We start from the raw sequence: 26,775 nt of genomic DNA, 5'->3' as shown, positions 1-26,775 counted from the left end.
CAACAAAGGTCTGTCTAGTCAAGGCTATAGTTTTTCCAGTGGTCATGTATGGATGTGAGAGTTGGACTGGGAAGAAAGCTGAGTGCTGAAGAATTGATGCTTTTCAGCTGTAGTGTTGGAGAAGACTCTTGAGAGTCCCTTGGACTGCAGGGAGATCCAACCAGTCCATCCTAAAGGAGATCAGTCCTGAGTGTTCATTGAAAGGACTGATGATGAAGCTGAAACTCCAATACTTTGGCGACCTCATGCGAAGTGTTGACTCATTGGAAAAGACTCTGATGCTGGGAGGGATTGGGGGCAGGAGGAGAAGGGGACAACAGAGGATGAGATGGCTGGATGGCATCACCGACTCAATGAACATGAGTTTGAGTGAACTGCAGGAGTTGGTGATGGACTGGGAGGCCTGGCATGCTGTGATTCACGGGTTCACAAGAATCAGACATGACTGAGCCACTGAACTAAACTGAACTGAATGATCCTTTAGTTCAAAATTGTTTCACATCACATCTCAATAAAACCTGCCCATCTTATTGCAGTGTTATCATGAGATTGGATATAGCAATATTTGTGAAAAATCTACTGAAGAAAAGCAGTCTTTAAAAAGAAGGAATAATTTTGTTTTTCTGTCAACTCTCAAAAGAGTTTATGCTTATAAAGATAGGAGCACACTTTTTTCAAACAGACGTCTTTTGTTCTGGGTTCTAATTAATAACTGTGTCACTTTGAACAGTTGATTGAATCTTGCTAAGTCTTTTGTCCTCCTCAGTGAAATGCTGAGTATAATAGTACTCATCTCCAGAAATACCCAGTACTGGTTACCCAGTACCCAGCAATAGGGTTGCTGGAAAGATTAAATGAGAAAATTCACTTTAACTGCTCAGCCCGGCACACATAGAAACATGGAATAAATTATAAAAAGAAAAATAATAGCTAGCATTTATTTATCACTAATTATGTAAAAGGTATTTTATTTTCATTATTATCCCATTTAATTTACTAAACCTGTGAAGAAATTACTACTACAGTTACAAAAATGATTATTAATGTAATTTTAGCTCTTAACTAGCACAGCGATTGTCACACATTAGACACTCAAAAAATATTTGTTATACTCTTGTTGAACTCCATCTTCTAATTATATTTAAGGGCCCCATTAACTGTATCAGTCAGCATTCTTGCAAGAACAGAATCTGACTGTAGCAGAAAAGGAATTTATGTGCAGACAGCGGATTGGGTAGCTGACAGAATCAGCAGAACTGGAGAGCCTGGCTCTGAGGCTGTGCCAGGAACGGTAACAAAATCACATAATAAGTGCCATCTTTTGAGTGTATAAGGAGAACACACATCTGCAATGTGCACCTTTGACAGCCCAAGAGAGATCATTGCAGTCATCGTTATCAGTGATGCTACGAGATAATTCATTTGCTGCTTCTTCAAAGATCTGTAGAGTTTTGTTATTAAAGGGAGCTGGAGGAGAGCAGTTGCTTGCTGTTCGCTTTGGAGAAGCTACCCAAATGTGCTCTGGACTCTCAGAAATTTCACTCGCACATCAGAGGCTTGATAAGCTAAAATATTGGCCAGCAGACAGGATACCTGTTACTTGTATTTTGCACGTATTTTTTAGTATGATGTCATTAACAAAATATGTCCCATAACAGGATGCAATGGTCTGCATTCCTTTGAAGACACTTGGCAGACAGAGGCTGAGGAATGATTTGACCCTTGAATATGATGGAGATGCTTCATTCTCATAGCTGACATAGGAACAAAAACTGCTTCCAGGCTTCCCTTTTTATAATGATAGATAAGAGAGTTTGTACCATAGAAGAAACTTTCTCCCTAGTGCTAGGAGTCCAGTCACCAGTAAGCTACCATATCTGGAATGGCAGCTTTAATTAGAGTTACTCTGTGATTGAGAGATCGCCAATATGTGAGTTAATTAGAGATGTAACTCGATTACTATTTTCAAAATGTTCAGTGTTGAACAGATCTCTAAGTCCTGCAACCATGTCGAGCATTAAAAAAAAAAAAAAAAAAAGCAGTATCACCTGAATTTAGTCTTTTCCTAGGAGAAGGAAGCTTCCTTTTATCCATCTTACCTTTATAGGTTTTACCTGATAGGTTAGTGAGACAAAGCTTTTCTATTTTAATTCTTTAGTCAGTTCAGTTCAGTTCAGTCGCTCAGTCGTGTCCGACTCTTTGTGACCCCATGAATCTCAGCAGGCCAGGCCTCCCTGTCTATCACCAACTCCTGGAGTTCACTGAGACTCACGTCCATCGAGTCAGTGATGCCATCCAGCCATCTCATCCTCTGTTGTCCCCTTCTCCTCCTGGCCCCAATCCCTCCCAGCATCAGAGTCTTTTCCCATGAGTCAACTCTTCGCATGAGGTGGCCAAAGTACTGGAGTTTCAGCTTTAGCATCATTCCTTCCAAAGAAATCCCAGGGCTGATCTTCAGAATGGACTGGTTGGATCTCCTTGAAGTCCAAGAGACTCTCAAGAGTCTTCTCCAACACCACAGTTCAAAAGCATCAATTCTTCGGCGCTCAGCCTTCTTCACAGTCCAACTCAGAGACCAGAAAATAAACATGGTCTGGGTTAGGATCCCATTGGACCTGATTTGAGGAGGCTTCATAGAAAACCCAATTTACTGTTTACTTTCTATAAGGCCCCTCTCTGTTTCATGTGGCATTAGGAGCCCAAGGGGTTAATTCATAATGCAAAAGAAACATGTGATCTATTAAGTAGTGTTTAAGAGTTCTGAGTCTTGAAATCATTCAGAACTCCAGATAGCATTCCTCTCTCAGGAAAACTCAAGTCAGGCCTCTTTTGCAGATTTTTTTTTCTTTCAATAATACAAATTAAAAAGAGGACCTCAAAGCACTGATTCCACATTTAAATCCCAAGGAACCATGACGTGATTAGTGAACTCTAAAATTCCTCCAGGTAGACTTTTTTGAATAGCACCTTGGACTTATCATCTATGACAATACCAATGTCCACTTTGCCTCTGAGGTGTAATCTATGTTTCTAGGCCTCAGTCACAGAGGGTTAATTGTGTCCTAATTGAAACCAGAGCCCACCATCTGATTTCACACAGATTTTCCCACTAACAGATGTCCCCATCCTACAGAATATAATATTCATCAGATATGCATGCATTCCTTTTATCAATGCATTTAATGTTCTTTCTCCAGTAGAAAATCAGCAAATTCTTGATAACAACTGGAAAGTCATAATATTTTCAATAAACTCCCTTGGGACATGATAGATGATGGAAGTGGGATGTGATGAAATTTGCTTCCTAATGACGGTCATTTCTTTGATTAAAATCATCACAATGACTCGAAGCAAGATAATCTAGTCCATCAGGCAGGAGAGAAGATGCTCTTTCTTGGGGACAAAGAAAGTGAGCATTAGTGTTCTGGATTACTCTGAGTTCATCCCAGTCCTCCCCCAATCTACCTTCCAGTTCCCAGGTTCCCACCCCTTCTAATGTTCTTTCCAACTTTAACAGATCTGGCAGGAATTTAAATTCAGTCTTGGGATCAAAATTTGTTTTGAAGCCCTACAGCTGCAAAAGATAAAAGATCTCTTTTAGTCCTTTCCAGCATTCTGTGCTTTGAGAAAAAAAAAAAAAAAAAGTAGGATTTTGAGCTCTTTAGGCAAGCCATCTCTATTTGTAGTAACCAAGTCAGTCTCGGTCTTTGAAATTTTTATGTTCCTCATTCAGTTCTATATAGGCACATAGTCCCAAATGTGCCTTCAACAAGCTCTTCATTCTAGATGAACACAGGTGGTACTTCTATTGTCAAACTTCCACTCTGAATACTGCACTTATTTAAAAAGTCTTTTTCCCCAACAAATCCAGAAAGAGTCTCCTATTATCCATGGAGACTCTTCCAAACCACTTATGACACCAGTACCTCTAGTAGCCCAGAATTTTCTTTTTCTTTGGATGAAGGTAAGAAAATCAGTCTCTAGATAACCCAATCTGATAAGGAACCAATTAAAGGATATTGGTTAGCACATAGAATCTGCAAGAAAGCTAGAGAATCATACTCGTACTACCTGGTTGAGACAAATTAAAAAAAAAAATCTTGCATAAGACTTATTTAGTGAGATCACCACTGATGAATGCATGGAACCCTAGATCTCTATGGGGCTGCACCCCGCAGGCCTTTAAGTCCTGCACTTGCCCACCTTCAAGACTGAAGAAAGAGCCTGGAGTCAGTTACAGAAGCATTAATTGTTTAATGAATGGGTAAAGCTTACACATCTGAAGCAAGACCCTAGAGCAACACCTCACCATGTGTGGTGGACAATGGGGTAGCACAAGGTGGCCTTCTTTGCTCCAATGGGCAGGGCTTGGCTACCAGTTATAGGGAATTGATGTCAAGTTGGCTTATCGGTTGCCAAGGAAACCAGCAGAGGGGCATGCCCCTTACTGCCCTTTTGATAAGCATAGTTGAAGTTCTGATCTAAAACTAGAATAGTCACTAGTTGAAGCCTGGGGCCAATACATGGGAAGGTCAATCATATGAGCATAGTATAGGTGAAGCAGGCGGTGGTCAAGCAGAGGACAGACAGAGAGCAGGAGGACAACCATCTTGAGTGGCTGATCATCCAATAGCAGCAAACACTACCATTACTGCTGCAATCACTATGTCCCTGAGAATTGCTCTAGGCATCCTCTGTTATTGCTTCAACAGCGTAAGATCCAAACTCTGCTCGTGTTCACTTGATTCCTATATTTCTTAGATGATGCAGCTATATCTTGTAGCTGCAAGGGTGCTGGGAATGTGAAGACCTGAGTCTTGACTGTTCTATAGTTATAGTTTGTTATAGAGATAAACTATAACTATAGAGATAACTATAGTTATAATTGTAGAGATAAGCTCTGGGTAAATTTTCAGACATTTGAAGGGGGTTTATAAACAGAGCAATTTGATGAAGGACAGATTAATTGTCTTGCTGTATTAAAATATTTTAACATAAATAAAAGTATCTTTCAGAGAAAAATAAAATGATCAGGAAAAGCACAACATTTCTAGGCCAGCTACTAAGGAATTAGGTTCTATTTCTGATTTATGCCTGCATGAACCCCTCATTTTATGGCCTCATAAAATTGGCTAGTTCACAGGCTATTGAACAGGCTTGCCATTTATTTTATGCAGTATTCTAGTATTTTGTCAATTTCAGTATAAACTCTATACCCACGGTTAATAGAAAGATTTGAATAGACTTGCATTGATATGTGGTCACCCAAAGTCCTATCAGTGATTTACTGTAGAAGTTGAGAAAATGTTAAACTGATACAAATGATTCAAATAGTCCCTTGGAAATGTTTGGAGAAAAAGAAAACTTTATAAAAGTTAAAAAACAAGCAGTTCTAATCAGGATTATGGGGTGAGTCAAAGTTTGCCTCTTCATTGTACTCCCTCAAGGGTCAGATTTCCACTTCAGTCATTAGTAACTTTCTGGCATTCAGGACACTACCTAAATTTTCTGTCACAACTTTGTTCCCATCAGCCCTTCTTCCTACTCACACTCCCATCTATTTCTTAGTTTTATATCTTACCTCTTTAAATCTTGCATATCTGTAGTGTCAAGGATTGCAATTAAATTATTTTCTAGGTAGATATTTCTCTTTGAAAATCAGAGGAAGACAGATGAATCCATACTATCTTCTAGGAAACTGTGATTCTCAAGAAACAACTTTATTAGAAGTGGCTCTGAGTGAGCAGTAACTTTGAAGTTCAGTGGTAGAGTTTGATGCTTATCTTTCAACTTTGGAGGTAGTACTTAGCATAGGTAAAAACCTACTGTATACTAAACAAACTAATAAAAACCCAGTCTTAAAATAGCAGACTAGATTTCACATGTGTTCATTTATAGATAAGGTACTGCATTCAGTATAAGGAATTAATATTTGTTTGATTAACTTATCACAGAAAATTTTGTGTTAATAGAATATATTATTAACATGTATTATTTTAAAACTTCTTTGTTTACAAACATAAACAAGAGATACATGTATGAAGAACTAGACCATTAGTATCTCAAAATAAGAAGTTATTTTTCTCATGAGAAATGAACGGATGAGTTCTGGTTAAAAACAAATGTTTTCATGGATTCTTCATGTATATATGATACACATCTTTTTTGCTTATTACATCCTTTCATTTAAGGATGTTCTGTGTCCATGTTCTTTATTTTGCTATACATTGTACAATATTTTGTTAGTAAAGACTATTGCTATGCTTTCATAATACTTAAAATTATTATCCATACTGCATTGTCATTCCTACTGAAAAGGTACTTTGTACCAATATAGTAATAGATACAGAAAACAAAAACCAGAATGTGAGCCAGTAGACTTTAAATTTATGTTAACAAGTCTTTAAATAATAGCATTTTATATAAATGTCTGAAATATAAGATATATACATATTGAACTGACAACTTAGTAGTATTTCTTGGCTATGATTTTTACTGGCTAACAATATTTATTGACATTTTAGTAGAATAACACATTCATATGAAATATAAAAATCATAAAAGCACAAATTTCCTCCTTGAATCCTGCCCACCCATAGTCCTACTTGCTAATGGAAGCAGCTTCTGTTTTAGATATGTTGGTGGTTTTACAACTCAAGAAATCATCTCTGAATAATAATAATAATAATAATCTGATTGCTTTTCTACACTTTTGAGGAAGTAAATTATGTGCTCCCAAAGCTTTAGAAAATTTAGAGTGCTTTAGAACACTCTTGAAAATATAGTCCAAAGCTGTTCTGAGCAGAGGTTCTGAATATGTGAAAATGTATAATCAATACACTGGTCAATGCTTTGCATGTTCATCAATGAAGACAGAAGCACAAATCAGGATCTACATATTATGTCTGGTCCTTTAATATCCAAAAATGTTCCGTTCTCCACTCTTATTTAATTCAACTGTGAAGCATGAGAATAAAGTCCATACACATATAAATACATAAGATCAATATGTAAATGCAGTAGCAAAAATAAAAGTTTTTTTGCTGACATTAGAGTTACAAAACTAAAAGTCATCTGCATTCAACATACATAACTGTGCCAATAAAATTTACATGAAAGACTATTGAGGGGACTGAGTTAATATTTAAAGCCCTGCAGTTGAGTTCCTGCCAAAGCGAGAACTCGTGTTAAGAGAGAGACAGTGAATTCATTTCAAAGTTAACTAACTAGATATCAAGTGTTAACTAGAATTTGTTTTAGAGGAGAGGAAAAAAACAACAGCAACAAACCTTGTTCGGCTATTTTAGAAAAAATTTCATTTTTATTGGAAGAGCAATAGTAATCTTGAGAGTCTACATGGTGCCTAGCTAGTCTTCTATAATTTATTGGAAAGACGTCACCTGCGCTAATTCTCTTTGGCTCCACAGAATTCATTAATATCATGCATCTGCTTTTGTATTATTTTTTACTTCATGTGAATTAGTTTTGTGAAGAAGACTGACTGACTTACATACAGGATGTTAATTACCACTGATATTGCTGTTGTTTTGTCTCTCATAGTCCTCAAAACTATGCTGAGCAAAAGTACTCATTTGGTACATATCTTGCAAACAGGGGTTTCCAGATTAATCTCTCTCCAATAACCCAGATACTGAATTAATTTCTCCTAGGATATTTTTATGTGACATTAATTTTTTTTTTCTTTTACACATTTATTTCCCCAAAAAAGTATGGTTAGTCATTGTTTGTACTTCCCTCATAGCTCAGTTGGTAAATTCTCAATCGGTAAATGTCCACAATGCAGGAGACCTGGCTTCAATTCCTTGGTTGGGAAGATCCCCTGAAGAAGGAAATGGTAACCCACTCCAGTATTCTTGCCTAGACAATCCCATGGACAGAGGGGCCTGGCGGGCTACAGTCCATGGAGTTGCAAGAGTCTGACATGACTTAGCAACTAAACCACCACAGTCATTGTTTAGTTGCCGTTTTAAAAGCAAGAGCACTTTATTTTCTACATGAGTTTGGACATTATTATAGGGTTAACTGTAATCTGGTGTCCACTAATCATTGTATTTTCTCTTTGTAGATATGTAAATCTGGAGGTTTATATAATAATTCTAATGTATCATTCAAATTTCATTTTCATAATATATAAACATAATTTTTATTAACTGAATAAATATCCAGAGGAATATTTCTGGACATTCTATTGACTTCTAAGTAGAATGAATTTCAGATAAGATGCTATTTTAACATTTTAAAATATTTCATGTCTTTGTCATTTTAAAAAAATAAGATGAAATGTTTATTCATATTCCCACTCAGAGATTGAAATAGCTGTATGTTTTGTGCACAACAGGTGTCCGATAACTGTTTTGGGGACTATCAATGGTGACTCTTAATGACTTCATAATGAAGTAATTATTCAAACGTCATGTTAAAACCCTTTTTTAAAAATTACATAGTGCCTGTTTTCAGTTGGCATGTACTGTTACATCCACTTTGGTAAAATAAATAAATTAATAGATTCTTTAACTTGAATAAAATGTACTGATTTAGAAACTTTTATAATACTACTATAACAAACAATGAAAATAATTAAAATATGCAAACCCATGAAACAATAAAAGCTTATCAGAAATGTTCAAGTAAAAGATGACAATGAAATGAAATGAATGATTAGTTTGCAAAGTAGTGGCATCTGCTCTGTGAATAATCCAGGGAATGCTTTCCAATTTCCATGCCCCAACTCTTTTATTCAAAGGAGAGAATTTGTCAAAGGAGACATATGGGACCAAACAAAATGTAGAGGACTGTGAAATTGGAATTTTAAAATGCATCTCTTATTTATACTCTGCTTACTTAAAAAAATGATTTGAAGCATATCAAATGGATATATCCTCAAAACTCTTTCCTGATGAATTTTACTATAAAAAGTCCTGGTTTTCCTTTTGTTTCCTTGTTCTTCTGGATGCATTTAACATCCAAAACATGCCAGAACTCTGTATTTATTTGCTCTAGAAAAAATATCAACTCAACATTCATGAATATAATTTTCTGTTAATTGTCTACAAGTTGCCTTTTCCATCACTGATGAAATAGTTTGGATTTGATTATTGAAATAGCCCTTGTTTGTAAAATATATATAAATTAATTGCCATATATATATGTATATTAATGTAGTTTATCTTTTCCCATGTGAATGGCATATTTTTTAAATATTAGTGATAACTTGGGGGTTTTGAAACACTCAGTAGAGACAGTCTCTACCAAGGAATCAGTATGAACATACTTTGTCCAAATTCAAGTAAACACTAACACCTATAACTGGTATTTGAAAATAACTATTTTTGAATTGGATATTTACAACTAACTAAAACAATGTATTTGCAACTTCATAAAAATTTAAAGTAAAATGCTATTTTTGTAATCAAAAATTTTCTATCTCATTTACAAACAAGGAAATCAAGGCACAAACAGACTGAGGTTTAATGCATGCTGTGTAAATTTTTTGTGGGTAGAATAGTGATTAAAATAGGGTTTGTATCACTTGCCAGATAATATATCTTTAACCACTGCAAACGTTTATTAATGAAAATCTGTGTATTCTCCTATACTGATTTAAGGATAATTTCTGAAAATATTTATTTAATAAACAATACTTGAAACATGATTAATGCTGTTGCCAGAAAGAAAAGCTAGATTAATGACTATTAACTTTGGGGAAAAAAATTCAGCACCATCAAATTCACTTATCATCAAAAGGAGAACATGGAAAAATTAAGTTCAAGTTAAACTTTTCCCCCAAATATTTGCTTTAGAACACTTATTTTAATTACCTTTTTCTATGAATGTTCTTGTTCTATCTTATGAGGAACAAAAGAGAAAATAATCCTAAATCATAAACAATTACCTTCTTGCTATTAATTTGCCCCACAGAGAATAATAGTTTGTATTTGTTTCAGCATTAACATACTAAATATACTTTGGAGAAGAAGAAAACTGATTATTTTATTATTAAAGTATTGAATTTTGGCATTTTTTTCAGATGAATTCAAGTTCTTTATGAAAAGGCTACCCATGAACTATTTCCTCAACACATCTACCATAATGCATTTGTGGACAATGGATTCTAATTTTCAGCGCCGCTATGAACAACTGGAGAACAGCATGAAGCAACTTTTCCTAAAGGCGCAGAAAATTGTACACAAGCTCTTTAGCCTTAGCAAGAGGTGTCATAAACAACCCCTCATCAGCCTGCCAAGACAAAGGTAAGATAAGTGCGCTAACGTAGACAACTGAGGACAGCTCACTGATTTTCTGAATGTAGGTGCAGTAATACACATAATACAGTGTTATTCATATTTTTAGAGATGATTTGAAAACATATTGTCTTAAGTCTCAAAATGATTAATTGCAGTTATTTTCCAAAGTAATGCTATAATGGGAACACATAGACTAATTTTTATTTAATTTTTTTTATCATTAGAATCAAGATATTATTCTAACTTGTTGTACAGGGTAATCATCTGATAATTGTGTGACAGTGAACATAAAAACACAAAACCCAGTTACATTGTAAGCATAGGAAGTAAGCAGGAATAAAAAGTGATATTTCTCAAGACGTAACTTTTAAATAAAAGCATCTACATTTTATTTATTTTACACGTTCTTAAAACCATAAATCTCATTCTACGTGAATGTATGAAAATTGCTGTGAAAGTTTCAAACAATTTATATGAATGCTGACAGACTCTTCGAATATTTGTGTCTGAACTGACTTGGGGAAGCCTGGGTTTTAGATTTGGTAGTTTAATATGTATTGATCAGTCAGGGCAGTAAAAAGTTGTATTTACTTAGTACGAGCAGGTTGAAAATGAATAAAAGGAAAAGCTAAGGAAAAATTTAGGAAAAAAATTCAGTAAAAAATGTATTTGTATCAGTATCACCAATATAACATACTTGAACTTTGACTCGATTATTAAATTATTAAGAAATCTATAATTACAAATTTTTTTCACTGAAAAAAAATAAAGTTTATACATTTTAAAATTCAATTTCAAAATAAATCATTTGCATTCTTTACAGTCATTGGATTTTAGCATATTCAACATGTATGCAATCTAAGTTGAGAACATTTTCATTGGATCCGTTTTTAGCCCCATACTCCCTTGCCCATACTCCGCATATTCCCATGCCCATCCCTCGGCTATTTGTCTCTCCAGATTTGTCTAATCTGCTAATTGTCTCCATAGATTTGATTATTCTTGACATTTTGTACAACATGTGGTCTTTTGTGACTGACTTCTTTCATGTAGCATAGTGCTTTCTGGTTTACCCATTTGTGGCATGCATCAGTAGTATATCACATTTTATTTTACCTATCAATTAATCCTTTGATGGACTTGGGGTTGTTGCCACTTTTTGTCAAGTATAAATGATGCTGCTGTGAACATTCACGTGTGCTTTATTTTTTTTAATCTGGACATATGTTTCAATTTTCTTGGATATGTTGTTGTTGTTCAGTCACTAAGTCATGTCCAATTATTTGGAACCCCATGGACTGTAGCCTGCCACTCATCTGTCCTCTGCTATCTCCCAGAGTTTGCTCAAATTCATGTCTGTTGAGTCGGTGATGCTATCTAACCATCTCATCCTCTACCACCCCCTTCTCCTTTTGCCTTCAATCTTTCCCAGCATCTTTCTGAGGGTCTTTTCCAGTGAGTCAGCTTTTTGTATCAGGTTGCCAAAATTTGGAGCTTCAGCTTCAGCATCAGTCTTTCCAAATGGTTTGTTGGGGTTGCTTTCCTTTAGGATTGACAGAATTGACTATTCAGAAGATAATCTTATATTTAACATTTTGAGGATCTGGCAAACTGTTTTCCAAAATGGCTCTACTGTTTATTATTTCCACCTACTATGAGTGACAGCTCCAATTACTCCACATCATCACCAACACTCTTTAGTATCTGAGATTTGATTATAGTCATCCTAGCAGTTGTGAAGTAATATCCTTTTGTGGTTTTAATTTACATTTCCCCATCATGACTAATGATGCTAAACATCTTTGCATGTGCTTATAGTCTGTTTTGTACCTTCTATGGGGAAATATCTATGTGAATTTTCTTCCCTCTTAGTTTTTTTTTTTTTTTTTAATTTGCATTATTGAGTTGTATGAGTAATTTATATATTTGGATGCCCCGTTCCTTTAGAAACTGTTTGGTATAAAAATATCTCCTTCCAATATCTGGGATATCTTTTCATTTTTTTGTCCATCTCCTTTCCTGGTCTGTCTGTCTGTCTGTCTGGTCAGTTTGTCAATTTTCTTTCTTTTCAAACACTAACTTTTAGTTTCCTTTATATTCTCTATTATTTTTCTGTTTTTATTTGATTTTCCACTGTGATTGCTATTATTTCTTTTTTTCTATTTGCTTTATGTGAATGCTCTAATTTTCTTTTTCTAGCTTCATAGAAAGAAAATGTGGGTTACTGACTTCATAGCTTTCACTTTTTTAACATAAGCATTCACTGCTGTAAATTACTCTCTAAGCACTACCATTAAGATTTGTTCTTTTATACTTCCTGTAAGTTTTCTTATTTATTTCATGCATAAGATATTTTTTTATATATCTGTCTTCAAACTTAAAGTAAATATTCCCTAACAGAGAATTACAGCTTGAAAAAGATACTTATTTAATTGCAATGAACCTTATTCTCCCTGTGTGAGCTAGAGTTTGTAAACCACTGAAATAGATGATCTCATCTTCAAACATAAGAGGAAATACGAGAGAATGAGATGGAAGCAACTGATGAGTTTGCTTATAATGTAACTTGTTGACCTTAAGTGTTCTTTTAATCAAGAACAACTGGAGATTATATATATATCTATATATGTATAATATATATATGCACATATATATAGATATATATATGAAGCTCAGGGGAGATTTGAGAAACTTAAGATGGCAAACATCAGTGCACATGAAATCATAAGATCTGAATGTAATATCATAGGAAATATGTTTAAGGGATAAGTGGAAAATGGACCTGAAAAGGAAACAAGTAGTGGAGTAAAATATGTCAAAAGAGACACATTAATTTCTAGTAAAAATAAATAAAAATTAAACATTCATGTGTCATTACAGTACAATATTTCTAATAAAAATATGCAAGAATTCAAGTTACGTGTGTGCAGAATAAATAAATAGGCAGTATAATAGAAAGATGCATTACTTGAAACAAATTCAAAAAGCTATAGAACTAAATATTTGTTGTCCAAAACTTCTTAACTAAATAAATCAAAGATAGTTCAGGCTTTTTCTTGACTTGTTTTTTTTTCAATTTAGCTTAATTTCTATGTTTTCTATTGTCATCCCACACAGTTAAAAAAAAAAATACAGACCACTTGCTAGATTTTTACTGAATTTGGATTTTTTTTTCTTCATCACCATATTTCTTTTAACAGTAATGTGAGATTTTGCTTTGTTTTTACTTTTCCCATCTTAATAGATTTTCATGTACTAAAATTACATTCAGTTCAGTTCAGTTCAGTCGCTCAGTCGTGTCCTGACTCTGCAACCCCATGAATTGCAGCACTCCAGGCCTCCCTGTCCATCACCAACTCCCAGAGTTCACCCAGACTCATGTCCATCGATTCAGTGATGCCATCCAAACATCTCATCCTCTGTCATCCCCTTCTCCTCCTGCCCCCAATCCCTCCCAGCATCAGGGTCTTTTCCAATGAGTCAACTCTTCGCATGAGGTGGCCAAAGTACTGGAGTTTCAGCTTTAGCGTCATTCCTTCCAAAGAACACCCAGGACTGATAGGGAAACTATACACACACACACACACACACACACACACACATATATATGTACTAGGGAGAAGGCAATGGCACCCCACTCGTGTACTCTTGCCTGGAAAATCCCATGGATGGAGGAGCCTGGTAGGCTGTAGTTCCTAGGGTCGCTAAGAGTCGGACACGACTGAACGACTTCCCTTTCACTTTCATGCATTGGAGAAAGAAATGGCAACCCACTCCAGTGTTCTTGCCTGGAGAAACCCGGGGACAGGAGCCTAATGGGCTGCCGTCTATGGGGTCGCACAGAATCAGACACAACTGAAGCGACTTAGCAGCAGTAGCAGCAGCATGTAGTAGAGTTTGTTAGCAGAATTCAGTGGAAAAGAGATTGGAAATTTGTGGGGTGTATTTTCAGAAATCTTTGAAAGAGAAAGTGAATAAGTAACCAGTGATTCACTTCTAGCAGGTATTTTTGTTTTTTGTCCTTTCATTATGGAATTTTTTTCAGTTTTCCTCTTGAACTTGTCCAACTCTCAGAACTAGCTTTCAATATCTGATATTCTAAAATCTGGAAAAAGAAGTAGAAACAAAGAAAAATGAGACCTGCAAAATATATCTCACTAACATTATTTCTTAGACAGATAGATAGTGAACATTATTTCTTAATTCTTCCTGTATAATGGTGGGGCAGTTGATTTTTTTTTTTTTTCTCCATAATATAGCGTGTAATTCTTTCTTTCTGGTAAAGTGTGGACCTTTATCTAGGTGGCAGCTCTGCCTTGTTACTACTATCCCTCTCATGAATTCCCATGACAGCAAAATGCTTTTTCTCACTGAAGTGAATTCCAAAGCCTGTGATCATGTGGTTTCTTTGAGTTAGTCAACTTTTGTTGCTATTCAAAAATTTTTGAGATAAGTAAAAATGCTATATTCATTTCATTAAAGAACATTAGCTGCAGCAATTATTGAAAAGTATTCATGTAATATTCCTAGAAAGCATCTCAACTACACTATTTTGTGCTGTCATGTCTTATTCACAGAGTAGCCAAGGGTCTATGGAAATATTACATTTAAAAGTCTCTTAGTAAAGGCTTAACAACCACATCTCTAGGGGTAGAAAACCTAATTTATTCACATTTACTGATTTTTGTGTTAGAAATATTTCCACCATGGTCAATTTCAAGCTATCAATGTACTGTCATGGCTCATGGAGTTGATGTGCAGCTGGATATCCTGAGCCAGTGCATGCATACTGCAGCTAACCTCAAAAATTTTACTAAAACATTTTTGCAAAGTTCTCTCTTCTTCATTAACATTGGAAAGTGATATAGGATGAAATCACTTCTCTAACATCATAGCAAAGGATGACTTGACGTCTGTGTCATTCTTTGTCTGAGAGCTGTGTCATGTACCTCCTATGTATTCTCTATGACAGCAGTCAGAAATTGGCATATAGGTCAAATCTATCCCTCACCAATTTTTGTATCAGCCTGTTGAAAAAAAAATCAAAAGGAGAATAGTATTTTTGATGGATGAGGATGGTATGAATTTATATTAAACTATGCATCAATAAAAAAGTCATGCCCATATGTTTATATACTGTCTGTGCCCACTTTCATACCCTACTGGCAGTTATTGACCACTGCATGCTCCTGAAACCCTACAGTATTTGCTACCTGGCTCCTACAGTAAAGTTTTGCCAACATGGACTCTAATATAATATTAATATGTATTCTCTGTCTTTAAAAACGCTATCAAGTGTATTAAAAGTATTTAACTTGTATATCATTGAAAAGTTTATAAATATAGTTCATGTTATGTTAAGGAAAGAAAGTTATTACTTTAGTATCCATCATATGGAAAACAGAATAACACTAATCTTGAATCCAGGTATTTGTGAGTTAATACTGAATATTTCACTAATAATAACTCTTACACAATCATATTAATATATGTGCATTCGCTATATATTATATATTATGCCCATGAATTAAATGCAAATATATACATTATATATAGATTCATACATTATATATATACCTTAATATATAATATATACTTATATACATATGCATTTTAACTAATGTAACTTTCATAGGAATAATCTAAAATCTTACATATCAAACTGATCTTAACTGAAGTGCCATTTCAAACTCATCTCCAAATGCAGATTTGTATAATTTCATGGAGTCAGCCAGCTTTCCCAGTTTTCTCTTCCTTCTCCTCATGATCTCCAATTCTAGTCCAATTCAAAATGACATGATTATGAACTAAGAGGAAGAACAAACAACATGAACACTTGAGGAAAATGAAGCTGAAAAACTGAACAGTATCTGTGGGTACGGGAGGATAAAGGGAATCTGGTAATGCTGAAATGAACTGTGGAAATTTTAATGTATTTGGGAAGAATTACCCTGCCCAGTGGAATGCTGAAAAGATGAGATACAGGCAGAATTTCAAGAAATCTGAATGCTTAGTTTTCGGCTGGAGTTTCTAGAGACAGCTCTCACATTCCCAGACAACAAGTGCTCAATACATATTTGATGAGTGCTCTGTGATGTTTTTGTTAATACTTTAGTTCAACCTCTGAACGCACACAGCAATGAATTATTACTTTATGTAAAATGTTTCCCACTCTACATAAATTGGATTGCCTGTTATAATATGCGTATCATGTTCTGTTTTGTTTCTCCATTAAGCAGGTGAATGCTCTCCCCCATTCTTTCAAATGGAGCTGAGACAGTGCCTTTGTCTGTTTAGGCTGCTATAAACAAAAAATACAGCAAACTGGATGACTCACAAACAACTGTTTGTAGTTTTGGAGACTGAAGTCCAGGATCTAGGGGCCATCATGGTGGGGTTCTAGTGGAGAGCATTCATCTCATTCACGTGGGCTCCATCCTCATGACCTAAGCACCTCTCAAAGGCTCCACTTCCCAACAGCATCATCTTCAGGGGTTAGGATTCCAACATGTAAATTTAGGCAAGACATAGCATTTATATTGTATCGGACTGATTCTGTCTCTGTCAGTTAACACTATGAGATGTGAGGGTGAGGAGACTAGCCAGCCGTTTCTTTTGTGTAAGGATACTGTCCATGGTGTATGACAATGAAGCTGGCATGTGAACCCAATAGGAGATAGAGAATTCAGGTGTCCTTTAAACTCCTGTGTTCATTTGACTCTCTAGTGTACTTCTCTTCTTGAAGTTTTGTTATTCAACTTTTCCTTCTCAAACTCAAAACATGACACTTTGTGTCCCTCATTATAAGCAAGCAGTTACCACTCTATAATTCATGCATGGAAAATAGATATTTAACACTTTCATGGGGAGAAATCTTTGTGAATACTGTTTCTCAACATCTGGCATACAGTAATGATGTATAAAAATCCTTTTCAATCATATTTTCCCCTGAGTTCTTTTTCATCCTTTTTTAGCCTATTTTCTTTTTTCCACCTCCGAATATCTGACATTTTCTCTCTTTGTTGACCCCCATTCTCTTCAATATGCCCCCTATTTACTGAAATCTTTCTATAAATTTTTTTTTAATTTGCTTTACTGCTCTTGGAATCCCAATTTACAATTTCTCATTGATATTTTCCTGCAAAATAGTGCCTCTTCACCTTAGATAAACTTGCTCTTTTAATGCATTTTTATTTTATTTTTATAATAATGCATTTTATTTTTAATGCAGTTTAATACAGATATGAGATACTGCCTCTGACTGTGCTTCCAATAATTTTGCCTTATAATATTTGTTCATTGGAGTTGGTTTCTTTCACTTCTTAAATCTAATAGATATAAATAGATACCAATCTAGAATATATAGAAATCAAATAAAATCTGGATCCATTTTCAATATAACCTGGAAACAGCAAAAATGAAGTATGAACATGTGATTTGCCTGTGGTAATAAATATCATCAACATGGCATAAAACTCTCTTGAGATAAAGGAGGCCCCTCAATGTCTAGGGCAGTAAATATGTTTGTTTTTTCTTTGTTTTGATAGGTAATTTTATCAAAGTCTTTGTATTACTAGAGCATATAGATAATCATCCAAGGCAGAATTATTACATAATGTTGAAAAAGGCAATTTGGGAGATTATTGGCCTGGGAAAGAGGACAAGGAAAAAACACAAGTTATTGCCAAGTCTTCAGTTCAGTTCAGTTACTCAGTCATGTCTGACTCTTTGTAGCCCCATAGAATGCAACATGCCAGGCTTCCCTATCCATCACCAACTCCCAGAGCTTGCTCAAATTCATGTCCATTGTGTTGCTGCTGCCATCCAACCATCTCATCCTCTGTTGTCCCCTTTTCCTCCTGCCTTCAGTGGCTTTTCCAATGAGTCAATTCTTTGCATCAGGTGACCGGAGTATTGGAGCTTCAGCTTCAGCTTCAGTCCTTCCAATGAATACTCAGGACTGATCTCCTTTAGGATTGACTGGTTGGATCTCCTTGCAGTCCAAGGGACTCTCAAGAGTCTTCTCTAAAACCACAGTTCAAAAGCATTAATTCTTCCATGTTCCGCTTTCTTTATAGTCCAACTCTCACATCCATACATGACTACTGGGAAAATCATAGCTTTGACTAGACTGACCTTTGTCAGCAAAGTAATGTCTCTGCTTTTTAACATGCTGTCTAGGTTGGTTATAGCTTTTCTTCCAAGGAGCAAGTGTCTTTTAATTTGATGGCTGCAGTCACCATCTGCAGTGATTTTGGAGTCCCAAAAAATAAAGTCAGCCACTGTTGCCACTGTCTGCCCATCTTTTTGCCATTGAAGTCATGGGACTGTATTTCATGATCTTAGTTTTTTAAATGTTGAGTTTTAAGCCAGCTTTTTCACTCCCCTCTTTCACTTTCATCAAGAGGCTATTTAGTTCTTTGCTTTCTGCCATACAGCTGGTGTCATCTGTGTATCTGAGGTTATTGATATTTCTCCTGGCAATACTGATTCCAGTTTGTGTTTCATCCAGCTCGGCGTTTTGCATGATGTACTCTGTATATAAGCTAAATAAGCAAGGTGACAATATACAGCCTTGACATACTCTTAATGGTACTTGTCAAGTCTCAATGGTACTTTATAGCAACTAATAAAGAGCCATAAATACATAATATTAAAAACAATGATGTAAAGTAAATTTAGCTGTTAAATATTGGAAAAAATCACATTTTGTTTGGCTCATGAAGAAAATGAAAGTCTGTGAAGAATAGTAATTTCCTAATTTATAAACAATAGAAATACAGAAATGAAAAGAATTTTAAGTCATTATCAGGATATGTTAGTTTCTCAGTATTCAAAAAAGTGTTCCGGGTTTATAGTTCATATGTTCTATTAATAAGTATATAATCAGCAATCAATGATTTTTGTTTCTTTAAAAACAGATATAAATTTGGATATATCCTATGTGGTATTACATTATTTATTCCTAGAAAAAAATAAATTAAACCTGCTTTAAGTAGGCTACTGCCAACTTGGGCAAGAAGAATTATAGAGGCATAGATATAGAGGCATAGAATAATAATTCCCTTACCAAAAAAACAAAAATTTAGGGTGGGGTTTATTTCAACTGGCCCATTTTAATGGCCTTAAGCATCATTCTATGAGTCACTCTGCACAGTAAGTTTAGTTGTTTTCTGTTATTTTAGTGATAAATCTTCTTGCTGAAATTCTCTGATGATCTTGACTGGAAGTTACCACCTGTTTGGTCTCAAGACTCTTTCAAATGCATAACAATTACTGAGAAATCTGAAAAGCTTTTTTGTTATGGAAGCTATAAATCTACATATATATGTATATATAAATTGAAATCTATATTTACCATAGTAAAATTAAAACAGATTTTAAAATATGCATTTATTAATACAATTTAAAGAACATTAAGCAAGCTTATTACATATTATTAATAACATATATAACATTTAAACTTTAATGATTTGTGCACATTTCTTTAATATTTGGCTTAAGAGAAGATAATTGAATCCCCACTGCTGTTTCTGCATGCAATCTGTTGCAAACTGTAGTTTTATAGCTTTGCACAGATTTATTGGAGAAATAAGAATTGTAGTGCCTTTTTGAATAATTGTGGATATTAGTCTTAGCTACTGCACCAAAATTCAACATGTGGTAGGAGAACAGGCAGCTCATGTTCAAAAGACCTGAACTTCCCAGTGGCTTTCAAGGAAGGAGTTTTAAACACAGTGTGAGGGAGGAGGCTTCAGGGTGCGTGATCAGCTCGTGGACAATTCTCTAATTGGTTGGCATCAAGGTGAACTTTCACATGTCATCAGCCTTCTGATTTCAACCAGTCTAAGATCTGTTTTTCAGTCAGCAGTTTTCATCTGGTGAAGGGTCTGCTTCCTGTAAAAAAACAACTTAGGAATGTGTGTCAAGCCTTTATCTATATTTTCCAGGGAACTGAGAGTACAGTGATACTGCTATAGGAAGGACTTATAGCTTAAATGTTTCCCAGTTTCCCAGCCCAGCAGCTATTCTTTGTTTCTACATCTTCATATTCCTAATTATTAACTCTTGAACCAGCCTTCAGTGACTCAAGGGAGGCCTGGGAGAGTAAAGTAAAAACCTTCTACTTCAAAGGACAAGGGCTTGTATATGATTTCATGAGGACCTAATAGACCGAGAAGACAAATTGTGGGGCTGTCATAGAGGTTCACATTTACTAGCTGAAATTGAAATTTCTGGGAGAAATATCAACAACTGCAGATATGCAAATGGTACCACTCCAAGGGCAGAAAGTGAAAAGGGATTAAAGAGCCTCTTGATGAGGGAGAAAAGGGAGAGAGAGTGAAAAAGCTAAAACCCAACATTCAAAAAACAAAGATCGTGCCATCCAGTCTCATCACTCCATGGCAAATAGATGGGGAAAAAGTGGAAACCAAGACAGATTTTATTTTCTTGGGCTCCAAAATCACTGTGGAAGTAGCTTCAACCATCAAATAGAAAGATGATTGCTCCTTAGAAAGCAAGCTTGCTCCATAGGAAGAATAGTTATGGCAAACCCAGAGACATCACTTTGACATCAAAGGTCCATATAATCCAGGCTATGGGTTTTCTAGTAGACATGTGTGGATATGAGAATTGGAGCATAAAGAAGGCTGAGCATGAAAGAATTGGTGCTTTTGAATTGTGATGCTGGGGAAGACTCTGAAGAGTCTCTTGGACTGAAAGGAGATCAAACCAGTCAATCCTTAAGGAAATTAATCCTGAATATTCATTGGAAGGACTGATGCTGAAGCTGAAGCTCCAGTATTTTGGCTACCTGCTGCGAAGAGCAGACTCATTGGAAAAGACCCTGATGCTGTGAAAGATTGAGGGCAGGAGAGAAAGGGGTGGCAGAGGATGAGATAGTTGGATGGCATCACCAACTCAATGGACATTTGAACAAACTCCAGGAGATAGTGAAGGACAGGGAAGCCCGGTATGGTACAGTCCATGGGGATCTCAGATAGTTGGACACGACTTAGAAACTGAACAACAGAGAGGTTACATCCCTTCTTCCTTTATTTCTCTTTCTTTTCAAATGCAACCCTTTGTTTTGGCAAAGCACATGCTGTACCACCCCCTCAGCCTCCCTTGAATGTTGGATGGATAACAAATGGATGTAAGTGGAAGAAATTCATGAAGCTACTGAACTGGATCCTTAAAGAAAGAAGAATATATGTTTCATCTTCTCCCTAACTAAAATGCAGATGTGATGGTTAGAACTAAAAACTATGACATGAGAAAACATACTAATATTAGTTATATCTAATCTCTTTGAAGTTAGCTTTGCAGTCCTTGATTGTTTATGTTTCTACTCGTATTTGAGAGAAAATGAAACTGAAGTTTATTGAAGCCAATCTTATTTGGCTTATGTTACTGCATCCAAACTTGTATCCCAACTATTAAAAGGGCCTTACTGTATGGCCTCCAGAATCCTTTAATATTGCAGAATTTGTGATTTAATTAAGAATGGCTTTTATATATTAATATAAGGGAATTTGCTGAGAGCAATTTCATATGAAACTGTATGGAAAAGTCAGGATATTAATTTTCTTTGCATTTCTATATTAAAAAGTAATTTTTAAATTATTTTTTTGTGTTTCAACCATTCCATGATGACTCATAGGCATTGCTAGGTAATAGCGAATCTGTAAATTTTTATATATAGAGTTCTGTATTTTGACATCTTCAATGTGTTATTGAGAAATGTGAAAAATGGAGGAATTATAAAGTGCCCAGTACATGAAAGACACTTAAATAAATATTTATTTGTAAATAGAAATATCAGTTTTATGTACATGTCAATACTAATATGGTAGTGAATTTTATGCAAAATGTGTTTCATAGTCAAAATAAAGTTTGTCATAGGATAATGGTATAAATGTTGTAAGAAACTCATTGTTTCTTGTATAGTGTAGCTCATACTTGACTGGATTCTGATTCAAGGAAGCCAGCAAGATGAATCTTCAAGGAGGGGATTAAAAAAAAAAATGGTGTGCCTACTCTCCTGGGTATAGGCCACTTCCAAACAAATTCAAAGTAGGCAAATTTATTTTTTCTCTCATGCTCTTTCCTTCACCTCACTTTTGGGGTAGCCTGTGTTTTAGTTTTCCCAGCTCTAAAATGTCCTTATCTTTATCTATAAAGTTTCTACTTTGACCTTCAGTTGCAGCACTGATTTCATGATCTTTCAGTTTATTCGATTTTGATAGATGTTAAATGAAAACAAATCTTTTAAGGCAAATTCATACTCACTGACAAAATATCAATTATATGTTAGTCATGTGTCCGTGTGCTTAATCACTCAGTTATGTCCAATTCTTTGCAACTCTATGGACTGTAGCCTGCCAAACTGCTCTGTCCATGGAATTCTCCAGGCAAGAATACTGGAGTGGGTAGCCTTTCTCTTCCCCAGGGGATCTTCCTGACCCAGGAATTGAACCCATCTCTCCTGCATTTCTGGTGAAATCTTTACCATCTGATCCACCAGGGAAGTCCTCATATGGTGGTCATAGAAGTCTTTAATTTTAGACAGAGTGCAAAATAATATTAAAACAATAAAAATCTGTGGGATTATTCTGTTGTTTTCCCTTCTTAGTCTTATTTTTCCCTCATGGATAAAGGTCATATGGAACAATCAGAGAACTAGTCACCATGGAATTTTGCCTAGAGAATGCTGTCTACAACTCACAATCTATACAGAAAAGTGATCAAAATTTAAAACACAGAGGCTCTCTTTTTAGATAGTTGCTTCATGGCAACGCACTCCAGTACTCTTGCCTGGAAAATACCATGGATGGAGGAGCCTGGTAGGCTACAGTCTATGGGGTCACAAAGAGTTGGACATGACTGAGCGACTTCACTTCACTTCACTTCTGATAAGATTAACAGAATCAAAAGGCTCTGCTCCTTTTGGAAATTCTGTGGGCTCGTGTGTATATGTTTATTTGGATGTGTGTGCGAACAGTGGTCATAAGTTTATTATATGTTTTAAGTGAAAACCTTATAGTATTGTCTTATCCTTCTTTTAAATTGGCTTATTCTCTGAGCAGAGGAAAAGGAAGCTAAGAGCCAAGAGGAATAGTCATGAGTATAACACATATTTCAAATAAGAGAGGTTTGTTCCTTTGTTTTCATGTAGTTAACTGTCCTGATGTCATTTCAATACCTCCTACTCCATATCATGGCATTTAAACAGTCTTCCAAGAAAGATTGCATGTCACCCTCAAGTTCCCTTCCCCCCGGAACTCAATGGGGTTTCTGGCTTAAATGGTCAGATTTGAGAATATCATCAACAGCTCCAGAGAACTATCTTAACACTTAAGTGAACTTTCTGGAAATAAAAGTCCTATTCATAGCATCTTGGAGGCAAACTCCACAGTGTGCAAGATTAAGATGCTTCTCTCCAGCACTATTTGAAGTGAGAACCACTTTGTTTAAACAATCAGAACCAGTTCTTTATTTGACATTGCCCACAGGCTCATGCCGCAGAGGGTACTTGGAAGTTCTGCTTTCGGAAGCCTTCATTTTTCTCCTCACTAAGCAGTTGATGTTCCTTCATTACATTCCACTAAAAAGTTGCATTTTGTGAGATATTAATGTTTATTTTCTAAAATTAATACATAGCACTTTTTTTAAAACAGCCATAGTCAAGAAAATTTGGAATTTGAATTACTATAAACTTTGCTTGAAAGTCTACTTTGTATATATGGATGGCAAATGTTTTACAATGTCCTACAATTAGAAAAAAGATGGATTTGTTTAAACAAGGATTTTACGGAGTGAACATTTTTGTGTCCTAAAATGCCCATTACTGTCTCAAAGTAAACACTTGGAAAACAACATAGCACAATTTTTAATTCAATCTTGCAGCTTCTAGAACTGTTTTCAGCTAAAATGCAATCACTTCAGTCACCATACAATATTTGACAATTACCTTGAGCTGAAATGATTTTAGAAAATCTTTATTTTCTCAACTTCTTAGATGATTTCTGAGTGCTAGGTACTAATTCCTGACAAATAATTGCTTTAATTGCTTTCTCAGAAAGACTTGGAGACTACACTACCTCATCTCTATGAAGGAATTACTTGATATGGTACTTCAAGTTAAATGCTAATTTGTTTACCAAAATACATTTTTTAAATATACTTGAACTCTATGATTTTTACCTCAATATTTTGCATGAGATGAAGGGTTGCATTAAATGCACACCTTTTTGTGATGATTAATCGGTACATGAAATTATATCTCAGAGAAAATGTGTTATGGAACACAGGAAATAAATTGATTATTTGTTGACATCATATTAACTATCAGTTATTAACCATGTATTGACCACAATGTGAGGATCTATATAGATTTAAAGACACTAGTGTTTCCCCAAATCTTATAGTTTTATTGACAATAAAATTCTTAGAAGAGATGCACATTCAGTTTTTACACATATTTAACTCAAGGTTGAAAATCAACCTCATTTCTACTTGAATCATTTCTCACAATTTTACTTACTTTATGTGAGAAATGGATGTATGTTTACTTGCCAAAATAAATAGGAACCTGAACATCATCCACTATTGGAATGCTGTGATAGTTTTATTATCTCAAATAAGAAGCCCATTTTTAAAATCAGAATGATGTTATCCATGAAACTTCCATGCTGATTATTCCCCTGTTAACATGTAGAGAGGTTAATATCTTAATGTAGGCATGATATGACTAACTTAGAATAGAATGCAATTTTCAAATGTCTTAGTCTGTAAAATAATAATAATAATAGTATATGCATAAGAGAGGAATAACACTCAAAGTTTACCCATATTATATGAAAAGATTTTTATATGAATAATATTGGAGGCTTCAATGTGTGTAGATGAAATAGGTTATGTCAAAACCATCACTTGTCATTGCATCAATAAATTAATATTTGTCTTAAAGTCTTTCCCATTAATTTGGTAACACATTTTGGAAGCAGTTTGCCACCCTTAAACTTAGTGTATTTTATAATCTTCATGCTGAGGACCCCTCCCCCCAGAAAACAGCCTTCATTACCTCCTTTCATCATTGAAGTGAAATGAAGTCGCTCAGTTGTGTCTGACTCTTTGAGACCCCATGGACTGTAGCCTACCAGGCTCCTCAGTCTGTGGAATTTTCCAGGCAACAGTACTGGAGTGGGTTGCCATTTCCTTCTCCAGGGGATCTTCCTGACCCAGGGACTGAACCCAGGTCTCCCACATTGCAGGAAAACGCTTTACCATTTGAGCCACCAGGGAAGCCCATCATTAATTTTTACCATACATTTCTCACATGTATGTGTGTGTGTGTGTGTGTGTGTGTATATATACACACAGGTATTCATGTATACATATATAGCAAATAACTGAAATGGTGTATGACAAATGTCTGTATAGTCAAAGCTATGGTTTTTCCATTAGTCACGTATGAATGTGAGAGTTGCACCATAATATTGGAGCTTTGGCTTTAGCATCAGTCCCTCTGATGTGAAGAGCTGAGTCATTGGAAAAGACGCTGATGCTGGTAAAGACTGAGGGCAGGAGTAAGAGGTGGTGACAGAGGATGAGATGGTTGGATGGCATCACCAACTCAGTGGGCATGAATTTGGGCAAACTCTGGAGATAGTGAAGGACAGGGAAGCCTGACATGCTGCCGTTCATGGGGTCTCAAAGAGTTGAACACAACTTAGCAACTGAACAACAGTGACCAAACCCCAAAGTTCCTTTCCTTCAGCATTAAAGTAATATACTATTTTCTAAAAACAAATGGCTTTATGAATCAAGAAAACTTAACATTACAAAGATATACACAGCTTAAATTTCTTACACTGGAAAAGAAAACAAAAGACAAACAAATAAAGAACTTTAAAGTATTTCATTTAAGGCAGCTGCTACAAGTTATAAAGTGAGTGAATAAATTTCAAAAATCAATGTCAGTTAAAATCGAAATGCCTTCTCTCAGAATCCAGATGTACTTCAGACAGCAACAAATAGAACAACACAAAAGGACATAGATGTGACAAAGGACACAGGAGAAAATGAAGGTCAGCTTGTTGTGCTTGTACTATTAAACCCAACAGGAAAACTTCATGTAGGTGTCTAAAAGGAAGCAGAAAAGATCAAGTCTGAGGTAGTATCTTTTATTGAGCTGAAGTAAAATTAGTTCATAGAAGCTATAAACAAATCTAAAAGCAAAATAGTAAGAATATAAAGAAAGCTTACCAATTTTAATGTGTTCAGTTGCTCAGTTGTGTCTGACTCTTTGTTGCAACCCCATGGACTGTAGCCTGCCAGTCTCATTTGTTCATAGAATTTTCCAGGCAAGAATACTAGAGTGGGTTGACATTTCCTACTCCAAGGGATCCTCTCAACCCAGGGATTGAACCCACGTTCCCACGTTTCTTACATCTCCTGCATTGGTAGATGGATTCTTTACCACCTTCCCACCTGGGAAGCCCTG

General features: G+C 35.4%; 1 protein-coding gene across 2 annotated transcripts in view; it reads left to right on the top strand.

Annotated features, from left to right (window-relative positions):
- BRINP3 (bone morphogenetic protein/retinoic acid inducible neural-specific 3) overlaps window positions 1-26,775 on the top strand; it is a 497,054-nt gene that overhangs the window by 394,977 nt on the left and 75,302 nt on the right. For both annotated transcript variants that reach the window (XM_010853296.1, XM_010853297.1), the window contains exon 7: window positions 10,049-10,271. In XM_010853296.1, coding sequence (XP_010851598.1) covers window positions 10,049-10,271 — 223 coding nt within the window. The remainder of the gene's footprint in view (window positions 1-10,048; window positions 10,272-26,775) is intronic.

Source organism: Bison bison, unplaced genomic scaffold (assembly GCF_000754665.1).
Source record: "Bison bison bison isolate TAMUID 2011002044 unplaced genomic scaffold, Bison_UMD1.0 scf7180017864325, whole genome shotgun sequence".
Lineage (NCBI taxonomy): Eukaryota > Metazoa > Chordata > Mammalia > Artiodactyla > Bovidae > Bison > Bison bison.
This window is presented reverse-complemented; position numbering and strand designations above follow the sequence as displayed.